The sequence below is a fragment of the Bos javanicus genome, chromosome 6 (assembly GCF_032452875.1).
Source record: "Bos javanicus breed banteng chromosome 6, ARS-OSU_banteng_1.0, whole genome shotgun sequence".
Classification (NCBI taxonomy): domain Eukaryota; kingdom Metazoa; phylum Chordata; class Mammalia; order Artiodactyla; family Bovidae; genus Bos; species Bos javanicus.
In genome coordinates, this window is record NC_083873.1 from 103,929,676 (window position 1) to 103,943,226 (window position 13,551).

The 13,551-nt window shown below is 46.2% G+C and overlaps 1 protein-coding gene across 3 annotated transcripts in view; it reads left to right on the plus strand.

Annotated features, from left to right (window-relative positions):
* The window catches only part of EVC2 (EvC ciliary complex subunit 2), a 173,203-nt gene that overhangs the window by 121,925 nt on the left and 37,727 nt on the right, over positions 1-13,551 (plus strand). For all 3 annotated transcript variants that reach the window (XM_061420782.1, XM_061420780.1, XM_061420781.1), the window contains exon 16: positions 1,220-1,342. In XM_061420782.1, the coding sequence (XP_061276766.1) occupies positions 1,220-1,342 (123 nt within the window). The remainder of the gene's footprint in view (positions 1-1,219; positions 1,343-13,551) is intronic.

Sequence of the window (13,551 nt, forward strand, 5' to 3'; positions counted from 1 at the left end):
TTGCTCTGAGCCTCTTAGGTGGGGTGTGTTACGTCGCGTTGGTTGTGCTCCCTCGGGCTGTGCTGCACTGGGCTGTTGTGCTGTGTTACGTCATGCCCTGTTGTCACATTCTCAGGTTACATACCTTCTGTTGTCACAGAACTCTGCCATGTCATAGCTATAGCCTGTGGTGTGTTATATTGGATTGTGTTATGCTGTGTGTATTGTGTTACATTGTTGTGTTTCGTATGTTATGTTATGTTGTTATGTTTATGTGGTTTAGGGCCTCCCTGGGTGGCTCAGTAAAGAATCCACCTGCAATGCAGGAGACCTGGGTTTGATCCCTGGGCTGGGAAGATCCCCTGGAGAAGGGAATGGCTACCCACTCCAGTATTCTTGCTTGGAGAAGCCCATGGACAGAGGAGCCATGGGGTCACAAAGTGGGACATGACTAAGTGACTAACACTTATGTTACATTGTGTTTTGTTTTGGCAGTAGTCTTGTGAGGTAGGCACTATTATCTCCATTTTATGGGTATGGGAACGAGGCTCAGAGATTGTAGCATCTGCTACACTCATTCATTCATTTTTTGAATATCAGTTTACTGAGCACCCACAATCTCTTCCTTAATCCCTCTCACATTTGCTGTGGGCTTCAGATCTTTGGGGTCTGTTCCCAGATTTTCACACTCCTGACACCTTGTCCTGCCAGGCTCAGCTGCAGTGTCACTTCCTCACATTTGGGAGCAGCTAGTATGTGTGTGCAGGGTGTGCAGATTGCTGTTCTAGGAGGATGGTCAATGTCAACACCCCCTGCCCTGGCCCTCAAGCACAGTGCTTCCTTGAATGGATGCATGCAGCTGTCCTCAGCAGCCATTCACCTCTGCAGGCGTGTCCCCGTCCACCCAACATGAGATAACAGCCAGCACGCTCATTCCATTGCCTTGTCTTCATGGCACTCTCTGAACCTCTGAGAGAGTCTTTTTCCATCTGCAAAGCTCTGGTGCTGCCCACAGGCAACCTTCTCCTCCCCTTGGTGGGACGAGCCCCCAGAATATGCCAAGACCAAAGGTCAGTGACCGGAGCTCCTTCCAGGAAAGGCTTCATCTCTCCACCCCTCTCTGGCTAAGACAGCTGTGCGCTGCAGAGAGCTGCAGGAGTCTCTCTGGGCTTGAGGAGATCGAGGGCTGCACCTGCCTGCTGGTGATCACTTTCTCACCCATGTTTTCTCCCCACTCCAGCCACAGTCCAAGGCCAGAAAGCCACGCTCCAAGAGCAGAAGCAAGATAGACCTTTTGAAGAAGTGCACTGAAGATAAAATTCAGCTGTTCAAGGAACAGGCTCCCGAAGACCTGGTTGAAAAGGTCAGTGTTTCGTTCATCACAGGGCTGGCCGCCGCCTGGTTTGAGGACACACAGAGCCCTCAGGGGCTGTAAGTGTCCGCCTCCATCCTGCACCTGGCTTTCATGCCGTGCTCACATCCTGCACGTGGGCACCGCCCCCACCCCCGTGCCTGTCCTCCTGGCCCTTCTGCCTGGAACGCTTTTCCTCCACTTCTCCACCCAGAGGTCTCAGGTGTGTCCTTCACGCTTCCCCTTGGCTCGGTGCTGAGGGGTTCACTTGTGCTGTTTCCCTCTATCTCCGCCTATATCTTGCCTGCAACCTGACCTCCCTCTCCAGCCCCCTTTCCTCATCTCCCCAGCGAGGCTTTGGTTTGTCTGTACACCATGTATGACACATGCTGCTCATCTGTCCTTCCCTCTTCCTGAGTTTGCCTTTCCGCCTTTCTTTACCTGGACAAGTCAACTTTGTCCTCAGCTGTCCCTTCTTCCAGGAAGCCTTCCTGGAACACCTGCTTTCTCTTTCACCCCTCCCCCACCAGCTTCCTTTCCTGTCCCAGCATGCCTCACGCTGTGCCTTCATCTACTGGGATGCTGAAGGGACCATGATCCCTTGGGTGGTCCCTCCTCTCAGAGATGCATATTCTAGACAGACAGCCCTTAAAATGCATGACTATGGTCAGCGCCATTAAAGAAATGAGTAGGATGCTGTGATAGTGCTGGGGCAGGGGGATGGTGAGAGGGAAGTGGAATCAGCAGCAGGTGGGAGGGTCAGGTCAGGTGTCTCTGAGGAGGTGAGGTTTAGGAGTTGACACCACGTTGTCACTGCTGGGGTGCCTGCCACCTCCCCCAGTAAGGGCAGGCCCTTGGAGGAGTGTGTCAGTGAATGGATGTATGGACCATATTCTAGAGCTGCTGTTTTTGTTCCTACCTGCTGTCCCACAGGTCGTTTGCCTAAGTTTTAAAATTATTATTATTTCTTAACTGTATTTCTCAGAACACAAATGCGTCATCTGGCGAAGAGCCGTAGCATCTGCTCTGGGCAAGGTCAGGTCCCTTCCGGGTGTGCCAGGTTGCTGATGTCCCCTGAGACCAAGCGGTAGCACCCTTATTCCCACTCGTGTGCTATGTAAAACTGAGACATGAGACAAAGACTAAGGCAGGGACAGGTGGAAATACCATCTGTCTTACTGTTCAAGGCTAATTCAGGAGCTAGAAATTATATGAGAGCCAAATGGGCTTGCTAAGCACCCCAGAATTAAACGGACCAATCTCAGGCATCCGTGGGGTGTCCGAGGGGCAGGCTTCCTGGAGGAGCAGGAATGGGGCTCCAGAGCAGAGCTGAGCCAAGCCTGCCCAGTGGATTCCCAGTTCACCCAGGAGGGGACCAGGAAAGGGGTGGAGGGGGCAGGGGCTACACGGAGGAACTAGCAACATGGCAGGCATGGCAAGACATTTCCCCCAACGCACACTGGTTTGGGACCCACTGTCAGACTTAAGGGGGCTTCCCCAGTGGCTCGGTGGTAAAAGAATCTGCCTGCAATGCAGCAGCTGCAGGAGACTTGAGTTTGATTCCTGGATTGGGAAGATCCCCTGGAGGAGAGCATGGCAACCCACTCCATGTTCTTGCCTGGAGAATCCCATGGACAGAGAAGCTTGGCATGTTACAGTCCATAGGGTCCCAAAAAGTCAGACATGACTGAAGCGACTTAGCATGCATGCATGCACGTCAGACATAAGGTGGATATTGTCAGAGAAGGATAAGTTAGGGATTGGTTTGGTGGGAGTAATGGGTGGCCTGAGCCATAGCCAAGGACACAGTGCAGGTTTGGGGGAGCCCAGAGAGCCTGTAGCCCCATGCAAAGGCTGGTTTGCTGGAGTCTGGGGTCTATCCAGGGGGTGTGGGAGCAGATTTGTGGTGGAAGGATCTCAAGTGTTGGCTAGGAAGACAGGCTGAGTCTCATCAGCACCGAAGAAGGAGGATAGAGACAGTGAAGGATGGGGTTAGAAGTTCCCCAGGTTCCCTGAGCCAGACGCAGCAGCCTACCTTCCCTGAGTTCCCCTGACCCCACGTACATCCACTATTCTAACCTGTTTCTCACTCATTCCATAGGCTTTACCCCTTCTGACTTCCCTCAGAAATAGGAATGATCCATATCCCTATTTTACAGATGTGGAAACTGAGTCTCCAACTGAGTTCACCTGGGTTTCTGTAACCAGGAGGTGGTGGGCCCAACATTTTAAAGCTGTATCTCACCTTCGTCTTCAGGGCCGACAGGGAATATTGTCATGGAACACGGTTATATCCTGCAGTTGTGCAATGTTGGATGAGCATGCTTTGGCTCCCACATCTGTTAAATACAGAGAACGACAGTAACAGCCCACCAGTTTGTGAGGAGCAGTGGGCTGGAAGGTGCTTTTTCCCTTTGGAGTGGGCTCCATGCCCATTTCTCCCAGTGATGGAGCAGCTCATAGACCACCCCATCCCAGGCTCACAGAGAAAGGCAGCCAAGAGTCACTTGTCAGCTGTGACCTTTTCACGACAGGCCATCTTCACAAATGGCTGTTACACTGCGGCAAGTGCCAGTAAAATAGGCACTCCCCAGTCCGCGGCTTTGATGTTCCCCCCGAAATTGATCGGCCGCATCTCAACATCCAAGCGGCCGTTGTTCAGATTTTTTATTTGCAGGGTAATTGCAGAGAAATGACAGTGCTTGGGCAGGGGTGGGGGTGGTGTGGTATGCGAACAGCTGAGAGTTGTTTGATCTTGTTTCAGCACTGGGAAGCCCCTCTAAGCTCATGCAGCTGTCAAAATGGAGCAAGGGGGGTTGTTGACCACTGCCCCAAGATCCATGGTCAAGCCCCAGCCTGGCTGGCACCCGGGTGTCCCCAGAGGGACCACAGCTTCACGACTGGGGCTGCAGAGCAGGCTGGGAGCACCTGGCAGGCACCCCCTTTCTTAAATAGAATCTGCATCAGATATCCCCACACCCTCAGCCCCAAATCGCTATGTCCCTGGTCAGGACTCTTCTGTCTGGAAAGACTGAGGGAATTACCCAAGGTCACGCCATCAGGGAGGGGTTGAGCTGGGGCTCCCACAAGGCACTTCTGTCTCCATCACCTGTGCCCTTCCTGTCACGGGGCTGGGCTTGTAGTGACTGCAAGGAGGCTTCTGTCTCCCAGCAGGACTGGTTGATCCTCCTCCCAAAATCCCCTCCCTTGCTTCCACCTTTCTTCTTTTCCTTGACCTCCTTGGCTTTCCCCTTTTCCTCGGTCCCTTTACCTCCTCCTGTAAGAAACATTTTGTGGCCTTTTCTCTGGGCCTGGCCCTGTTCTAGGATCCTGCTCTTGAGACATTCACAGTTTTAGATGAGCAGGCAATTTGTGCATGGACCATTTAGAAGTTTGCCTCTTGCTTTCACATGAAAGCCCCCCTGACTACCCCAAGCTCTGCCTTGAATGAGGGGAGTGTAACTACTTTGGAAAGAGCTGTGTGACTGATTCAGAGAGGAAAAGAGAGACCAGCAGAGGGATGAATGTTGGCCTCCTACCTGGCCACCTTTTCTGTCCAGTGGAGAGGTTATCAGAGTAAGGTGTTAACTCTGGTCAGAGGAGCTGTCCAGGGTGGCTGGAGTACACCCGTGACCCTCCACAGATACCTGGTCCTTCTGATGGGCTCATTACAAATGCACAGATGCAGACTTTCAACCTGGGGGATATTGGGGGGGGTGTATATTTTAGAATAAGTTAACCAAGTTCTTGATGAAAGTGAAAGAGGAGAGTGAAAAAGTTGGCTTAAAGCTCAACATTCAGAAAACTAAGATCGTGGCATCTGGTCCCATCACTTCATGGCAAATAGATAGGGAAACAGTGGAAACAGTGTCAGACTTTATTTTTCTGGGCCCCAAAATCACTGCAGACGGTGATTGCAGCCATGAAATTAAAAGATGCTTACTTCTTGGAAGGAAAGTTATGACCAACCTAGATAGCATATTCAAAAGCAGAGACATTGCCAACAAAGGTCCGTCTAGTCAAGGCTATGGTTTTTCCAGTGGTCATGTATGGATGTGAGAGTTGGACTGTGAAGAAAGCTGAGTGCTGAAGAATTGATACTTTTGAACTGTGGTGTTGGAGAAGACTCTTGAGAGTCCCTTGGACTGCAAGGAGATCCAACCAGTCCATTCTAAAGGAGATCAGTCCTGGGTGTTCTTTGAAAGGAATAATGCTGAAGCTGAAACTCCAGTACTTTGGGCACCTCATGTGAAGAGTTGACTCATTGGAAAAGACTCTGATGCTGGGAGGGATTGAGGGCAGGAGGAGAAGGGGATGACTGAGGATGAGATGGCTGGATGGCATCACCGACTCAATGGACGTGAGTCTGAGTGAACTCCGGGAGTTGGTGATGGACAGGGAGGCCTGGTGTGCTGCGATTCATGGGGTCGCAAAGAGTTGGACATGACTGAGCAACTGAACTGAACTGAACTGAACCAAGTTCCAAAAGAAATCTCTGTTGAGGTTGAACTAAAATTAGAGGCTCATTTGAGAATTGTCTTCTCCAAAAAGTTGGAATGTTTCTTATTTTATGTAGACCTTCTTTTAGGATCTTTAATAGGATCTTTCCATTTGTTTCCATTATATAGGGTGAACCTCCATCTCAATATGCTTGGGACAGTCCCAGTCTCCCCTTCACCACATGTCTGATCCCATTAGCTTTCCCTTATACTTTAAGCTTAGGTGACAAATTCTAGGGTCACATATACCTAAGGTCTTGTGTATTCCTTATGGTGATTCCCAGATATGTTACAGGTTTGGTTGCAATTGTGAATGATGACCTATTTTTAATTATGTTTGGGGCTTATTTGATACTGTTGTGAAAAAGTCTTACCAATTTTTAAAAGTCTTTCCAGACTTCCTTCTTCTGTCTCCAGAGCCAGACTGCTGAGTGCAAGTCCTAGCTCTGCCACTTTCTAGCTGTGTGATTTTGAACAAGTTGCTTAACCACCCTGTGCCCTCCCTAGTGTGCTCATCTTTCAAGTGTGATGGCAGACATACCTATCTCTTGGGATGGTTGTGAGCATGTATCTGTTGATTCTACTGATTTTTTGCCTAATAATTTTTGTGCTAAGTGGCTTCATTCACATCCGACTCTTACAATACTATGTACTGTAGCCTGCCAGGCTCCTCTGTTCATGGGATTTCGCAGGCAAGAATATACTGGAGTGGGTTGCCATTCCCTTCTCCAGGAGATCTTCCTGGAGATCCAGGAGATCCCAGAGATCGAACCAGCGTCTCTTACATCTCCTGCACTGGCATGCAGGTTCTTACCACTAGCACCACCTGAGAAACCCATAATAATGCATCCTGTATGCAAATAATCACAGTTTCGTAACCTCCCCTCTGGTCTTTGCACCTCAATTATTTTTCTTATCAGTTTGTGTCCTTGTCTGGTTATTCCATCAACTCTCTCATTTCCATTGGTTGATTTTTCTCTAGATTATGAATCATATTTTCATGCTTCTTTGCACACATGGTAATTTTTTATTGGATGCTAAACATTGTAGATTTTACATGTTAGGTACTGGCTTTTGTATTTTCTTTATTACTGTTGGAATTTTGACATGTACATATATTGGGATTCATTTTGTCCTTTTAAGACTTGCCTTATTAGGCTGGGTCCAGGAAATGGCAACCCACTCCAGTGTTCTTGCCTGGAGAATCCCAGGGACGGGGAAGCCTGGTGGGCTGCCGTCTATGGGGTCACACAGAGTCGGACATGACTGAAGTGACTTAGCAGTAGCAGTAGCAGGATCCTTTGCAGGATATATTCATTAGTAGTTCTGGAAGTTGGTCTCTGCTGGTTGGTCCTCCTCTCATGACCTCTGCTCTCATTGGCTCTCGGGTTGGGGGCCGTGTCTTAGACTTTCCACTTCTTTTCCTTCTGCTTCTAAGTGTGAGATGGAGGTAAAGTTGCAGTCCCAGCCCCAGTCAACAGCTGGGTTCATCTCTGGGAACATCAGACGCCTCGGCAAGAATAAGGCTCCAGTGTGGGTTTGATAGATGGTCAGAGCTGTTCTCTGCAGGGGTCGATCATGTCAGTGCTGTTACCATCTCTTGCAGGGCAGCCAAGGGGGGCGGCTTGGAGGCACGTGCCCAACTGGTAAAGGGACATTTGAGCATCTGCCTTGAGCTTCCCAGGTGGTGCTAGTGGTAAAGAACCCACCTGCCAATGCAGCTTAGACGTGAGAGACACAGGTTTGATCCCTTGATTGGGAAAATCCCTGGGAGAAGGACACAGCAACCCACTCCAATATTCTTGCCTGGAGAATTCCATGGACAGAGGAGCCTGGTGGGCTATAGTCCATGAGAGAGTTGGACAGTACTGAAGCAATTTAGCACGCACACATGCACCTTGAACTTCAGGAAACTCTCAAGAGCTTGGGGCAGTTGGTCAGTTTGTAGGGCTGGAAGGCTGCCACGCATAGGGCCTCTGGCCAAGGTTTTACTTGTGGAATGCCTTGACCAGGACAGAGAATGTGGCTTCTTTCTGCTGCTTTAATGCCTGGGCCAATCCATAGAGCAGAGTAGAAAACAGCACAAACTATGTGGCTCATTTTTACTGTCCAGCTATCAGAAGTAGATCTATCTATCTGTCTATTATCTGTCTCTCTATGTTCATCTATCTATCTGTGTCTATCTGTCACCTCTATGTCTGTCTATCATCTGTCTATCATCTCTGCTTTTTTTACTTAACACTGGAATTTCAAGATTTTTCGTATCAGTACATGACAGTTTCCTCATTGCTTTTTTCATCAGTATAGCATTTCATGATATGAATGAACCCTACATGACTTAACTGATGTTCACTTAAAAGACATTTAGGTTCTTCTCAATCTCTTGATATTTCAGATGATCTTGGAACCTCTGTGTGTATCCCACACCCCTTTGTAGTAAATCAAGTAGAGCAACTCTTACTATTTCCATTTCACAGGTGAGAATACTGAAACTCAGAAAGGTTGAGAGGCTTGGTCAAGATCACATAGCTGTGGAGTGGTAGAATAAAGCCTAAAGCACAGGTCTCTTGATGCTCATTTCTTTGTTCTATTAGCCAATTTTTATTTGATAGATCCAGAAATGAAGACTATTTCAGTTCATCTTTGGTGTGTTCTGTTGCCAGTTTTGCACAGAGTATATGCGTCTAGTCAAAGCTGTGGTTTTTCCAGTGGTCATGTATGGATGTGAGAGTTGGACTATAAAGAAAGCTGAGCACCGAGGAATTGATGCTTCTGAACTGTGGTATTGGAGAAGACTCTTGAGAGTCCCTTAGACTGCAAGGAGATCAAGCCAATCAATCCTAAAGGAAATCAATCCGGACTATTCGTTGGAAGGGCTGATGCTGAAGCTAAAGCTCCATTATTTTGGCCACCTGATGTGAAGCAATGACTCATTGGAAAAGACCCTGATCCTGGGAAAGATTGAAGACAGGAGGAGAAGGGGATGACAGAGGATGAGATGGTGGAATGGCATCACTGATTCGATGGACATGAGTTTGAGCAAGCTCCGGGAGTTGGTGATGGACAGGGAAGCCTTGCATTCTGCAGTCCATGGGGTCGCAAAGAATCAGACACAACTGAACTGACATACAAATTTCTCATAAATATCTTTGGGCTTCCCTGGTGGCTCAGATGGTAAAGAATCTGCCTGCAATGTAGGAGACCTCATATATATCTTTAGGGACATTCAAATATAAATGAAAATGGCAAGACTGTATTTTCTGCTCACCCATGATTTCTGGTATTGTCTTAGTGATGCCCTCTGTCTGAGTGCCATGTCTGCCACATAACCATTCACCCATTCATTATTCATTCACTGTTTCCAGGTTTCAGAATATGCCATGCTTGCACACTTCATTAGCAATCCCTTCATCAGGAGTGAAACTCTTGCCCTGCAATCGACCATGCACCCCAGTGTGTTTCTGCAGCAGCCTCAGCAATTATGCAGAGGTGACTAGAACGGAACGGCTTCTGTCAGCAGCGGCTCTTCACATACCTGTCATTTCAAAAGTGACTGGAGCTTAAGCATGAGAATAATGTGCTTTTTCAGATGACCTGACAAGAGAGAAGATTGATGGTGCAAGTCCTTATAAAGCTTGGGAGAGAGAAAAAAAAAAGGGTACTTTGGAAGGGAAAATCCATTCATCCACCTACAAAGACCAGGAAAGCCTCCAGATGGTTCTCTTCCTGTCGGTTCTTGACCCTGTTTTACCCCTCAAGGCAGAGTCTGTCAGGGTCATCTCCCTGAAGCACCAGTTTAAGGGAATTTCCTTGTTTTTAATTTTTCTCTTATATTGAAGTACAGTTGATTAACAGTGTTGTGTTAATTTCAGGTATATACAACAAAGTGATTCAGTGATATGCATACATATCTATTCTTGGTAAATTCTTTTCCCATTTAGGTTATTACAGAATATTGAGCAAAGTTCCTAAGAGAAGTTTCATAGGTTCCCACTGCTCCGAAACAAAGGCAAGATTCCTGAGCTTTACCTTCAAGACATTACAAACAGTCTTCAGCTTACCTTTCTAGTCTTTTATTCTACTTCTGCTTTTCTCATACCAAAATGTTGCCATGGTTATCTTTGGATAGTTTGGTTGAGGTAACATTTTTCTACATTGTCCATTCTAAAATTTCACTTTTCATTTTTATCAAACTTAGGCATGCATGCATTCTTTTAAAGAGTCGTGTAATTCTATGAGTTTTGTGCCCCCCAAAAAGCAGCCCTCTCAGCCACATACATACACATTTGCAAGCCCCAAGAGGTAACAACTTGTAATTGTTCAGTTTGATCTTTTGGTGTTTACATCCATATCGTTAAATACCATGCTTGCCTTCCCGTTTCTTTTGGGTATTTTGTCTCTCTCTCGACTTTTTTTTTTTTGTCTATTTTTGGTAATATCTATTCACTGTTCTTTGTAGAAGATAAGATACAGCTGTTTTTCTTCTATCATCGTGCAACACATGAGCCCTTCCTATTCTCCCCATATTCAATGCAGTTAGATCTTACTTAAGGTTTCTATTACTATGATTATTTAAAAAGTATCCACATCTGAGTCATATAAAAACAGATTTTTTTTCCTATATAACTTTTAGTTTTTTCTGGAGTCATTGTTGTCCTTTGATTTCTTTTTCTTCGGTTACTTTTCTGTGTACTTATCACTAATTTAATCACTTTTTGGTGAATGGCCAAATATCCTATCAGGACCATCACACAAGTCATGTCGTCTGTAATTTCCATCTTCTTAAGGACATCTTTGTCTGTGCCTCTGGATAGCGGTGCTCCAATCCAGGCATTGGCCTCTGTACTTCATGCACAGCTGCCATCTTGAGGTCATGCTACGAATTCCCTTCACTCTTCTCTTTCCTGACATGTTCCTTTAATGAAATACAGTCAGTTCAGTCACTCAGTTGTGTCTGACTCTTTGCGACTCCATGGACTGCAGCACGCCAGGCTTCTCTGTCCATCACCAAGCCCCAGAACTTGCTCAAACTCATGTCCATCGAGTCAGTGATGGCATCCAACCATCTCATCCTCTGTTGTCCCCTTCTCCTCCTGCCTTCAATCTTTCCCAGCATCAGGGTCTTTTCAAATGAGTCAGCTCTTTGCATCAGGTGGCCAAAGTAGTAGAGTTTCAGCTTCAACATCAGTCCTTCCAATGAACATTCAGGACTGATTTCCTTTAGGATAGACTGGTTGGATCTCCTTGCAGTCTAAGGGACTCTCAAGAGTCTTCTCCAACACCACAGTTCAAAAGCATCAATTCTTCAGCCCTCAGCTTTCATTATGGTCCAACTCTCACATCCATACATGACTACCGGAAAAACCATAGTTTTGACTAGACAGACCTTTGTTGGCAATGTAATATCTCTGCTTTTTAATATGCTGTCTAGGTTGGTCATAGCTTTTCTTCCAAGGAGCAAGAGTCTTTTAATTTCATGTCTGCAGTCACCATCTGCAGTGATTCTGGAGCCCCCAAAAATAAAGTCTGTCACTGTTCCCATTGTTTCCCCATTGAAATACATCCTGTAGGGGGAGGAGCCAAGATGGCGGAGGAGTAGGATGGGGAGAACACTTTCTCCCCCACAAATTCATCAAAAGAGCATTTAAACGTCGAGTAAATTCCACAAAACAACTTCTGAATGCCAGCAGAGGACATCAGGCACCCAAAAAAGCAACCCAACTCTTCGAAAGGAGGTAGGAAAAAATATTAAAGACAAAAAAAAGAGACAAAAGAGGGAGGGATGGAGCTCCATCCCGGGAAGGGAATCTTAAAAAGAGAGAAGTTTCCAAACACCAGGAAACCTTCTCACTGCCGAATCTGTGCCGAGCTTTGGAAGCACAGAGGGCAACATAACAGGGAGAAAAAATAAATAAACAATTAAAACTCGCAGATTGAGAGCCCTACGGTAACTTCCCCAGCGGAGAAGCAGCACAGACGCCTGCATCCGCCATTAGCAAGCGGGGGCTGGGCAGGGAGGCGCGGCACCGGCTGCATCGCTGAGAGTAAGAATCTGGCCTGAATACCCTGAGCGCTATCTGAGCGAAATAATTTGGGCTAGCAAACCAGACTGTGGGATATCTACCACGCGAAAAGCCAGTCCTAACCTAAGGCCACCAGGCCCGCGCACAGAACAAAGGACTGAACAGAGATAGCCAGCTGCAGACCTTCCCCTCCGGTGACAGGCAGCCAGAGCCGGAAGGGGGCAATCGCAGCCCCAGAGAGACATTATCTATAAAACTGTAAGCAGACTTCTTTGCTAACTAAAACTTCTTGGGGGTCTGGACGGTCAACATTTGCCTGAGAAGGTGCGCCGGTTTTACGCCCAGATAACTGAGTGGCGGGGAGGCGATAAGTCGCAGCATTGGCGCTCGCCAAACACCTCATCACCTGAGCTGCTCGGACCTGAGAAGAGCACAAAACGCAGGCCCAACTGAGTCTGCACCTCTGAGGACTACCCGAGTGCCTGAACCTGAGCAGCTTGGACCTGGGAGGTGCATGCAACCCAGGGCCGGCCTCGGATTGTTCCCAGCGGAACAACCTAGAGCCCGAGCAGTGTGGGCAGGGTGGCTACATGCGCCGTGAGCGGAGGCAGACCCAGGGTGGCTGAGGCACTGCGAGCCCACGCCAGTGTTATTTGTTTGCAGCATTCCTCCCTCCCTCCCCACAGCGCGACTGAACAAGTAAGCCTAAAAAAAAAAAAAAAAAAAAAAGTGTCCTCCACCGTCCCCTTTGTGTCAGGGTGGAAACCAGATACTGAAGAGACTAGCAAACAGAAGAAGATATAACAGAGGGAAATGCCTTGGAAGCTACAGGCAATAGACCAAAACCCTGTGGTTACTACGGACTACATAGGAAGGGGCCTATAGATCTTGAGAAGTATAAGTCTGACCAAGGAGCTAGCCAAAAATGAACTGAACCCACAACAACACCAAGAAAGTCCTAGATATAGTTTTATTATTTTTACGATCATTCTTTCTCTTTTTTTTTAATTAAAAAAAAAAATTTTAAGTCCTCTATTGTTCCTTTAATTTTCACTTTTATAACCTATTACTTTGCAAAACAAAAAAAAAGACCCTATTTTTTTCTTCTTCAGCAAACTTCATATATATATTTTTAATAATTTTTTGACCTTGTTTTTTTTTTTTTTTCTTCTTTTCTTTAACATTGTATTTTTGAAATTCCAAACTCTACTCTAGATTTTTAATTTTCACTTTTTGGTATTTGTTATCAATTTTGTACCTATAGTTTTTTTTTATATAATTTCTGTGACTTCTTTTCTTCTTCTTCTCTGTTTCTTTCTCTTCTTCTTCTATATAACATTGTATATCTGAATAATATCAATTTTGTACCTGTATTTTCTTTATAATTTTTGTGACATTGTTTGTTTTTGTTTGTCTGTTTTCTCTCTTTATTTTTCTTCTTCTTCTTTTTTTTTTAACATTGTATTTTTGAAATTCCAAACTCTACTCTAGATTTTTAATTTTTGCTTTTTGGTATTAGTTATCAATTTTGTACCTGTACTTTCTTTACAATTTTCACGACCTTGTTTGTTTTTGTTTGTTCGTTTTTTCTCTCTTTCTTTTCCTTCTTCTTTTCTTTAACATCGTATTTTTGAAATTCCAAACTCTACTCTAGATTTTTAATTTTCGCTTTTTGGTATTAGTTATCAATTTTGTACCT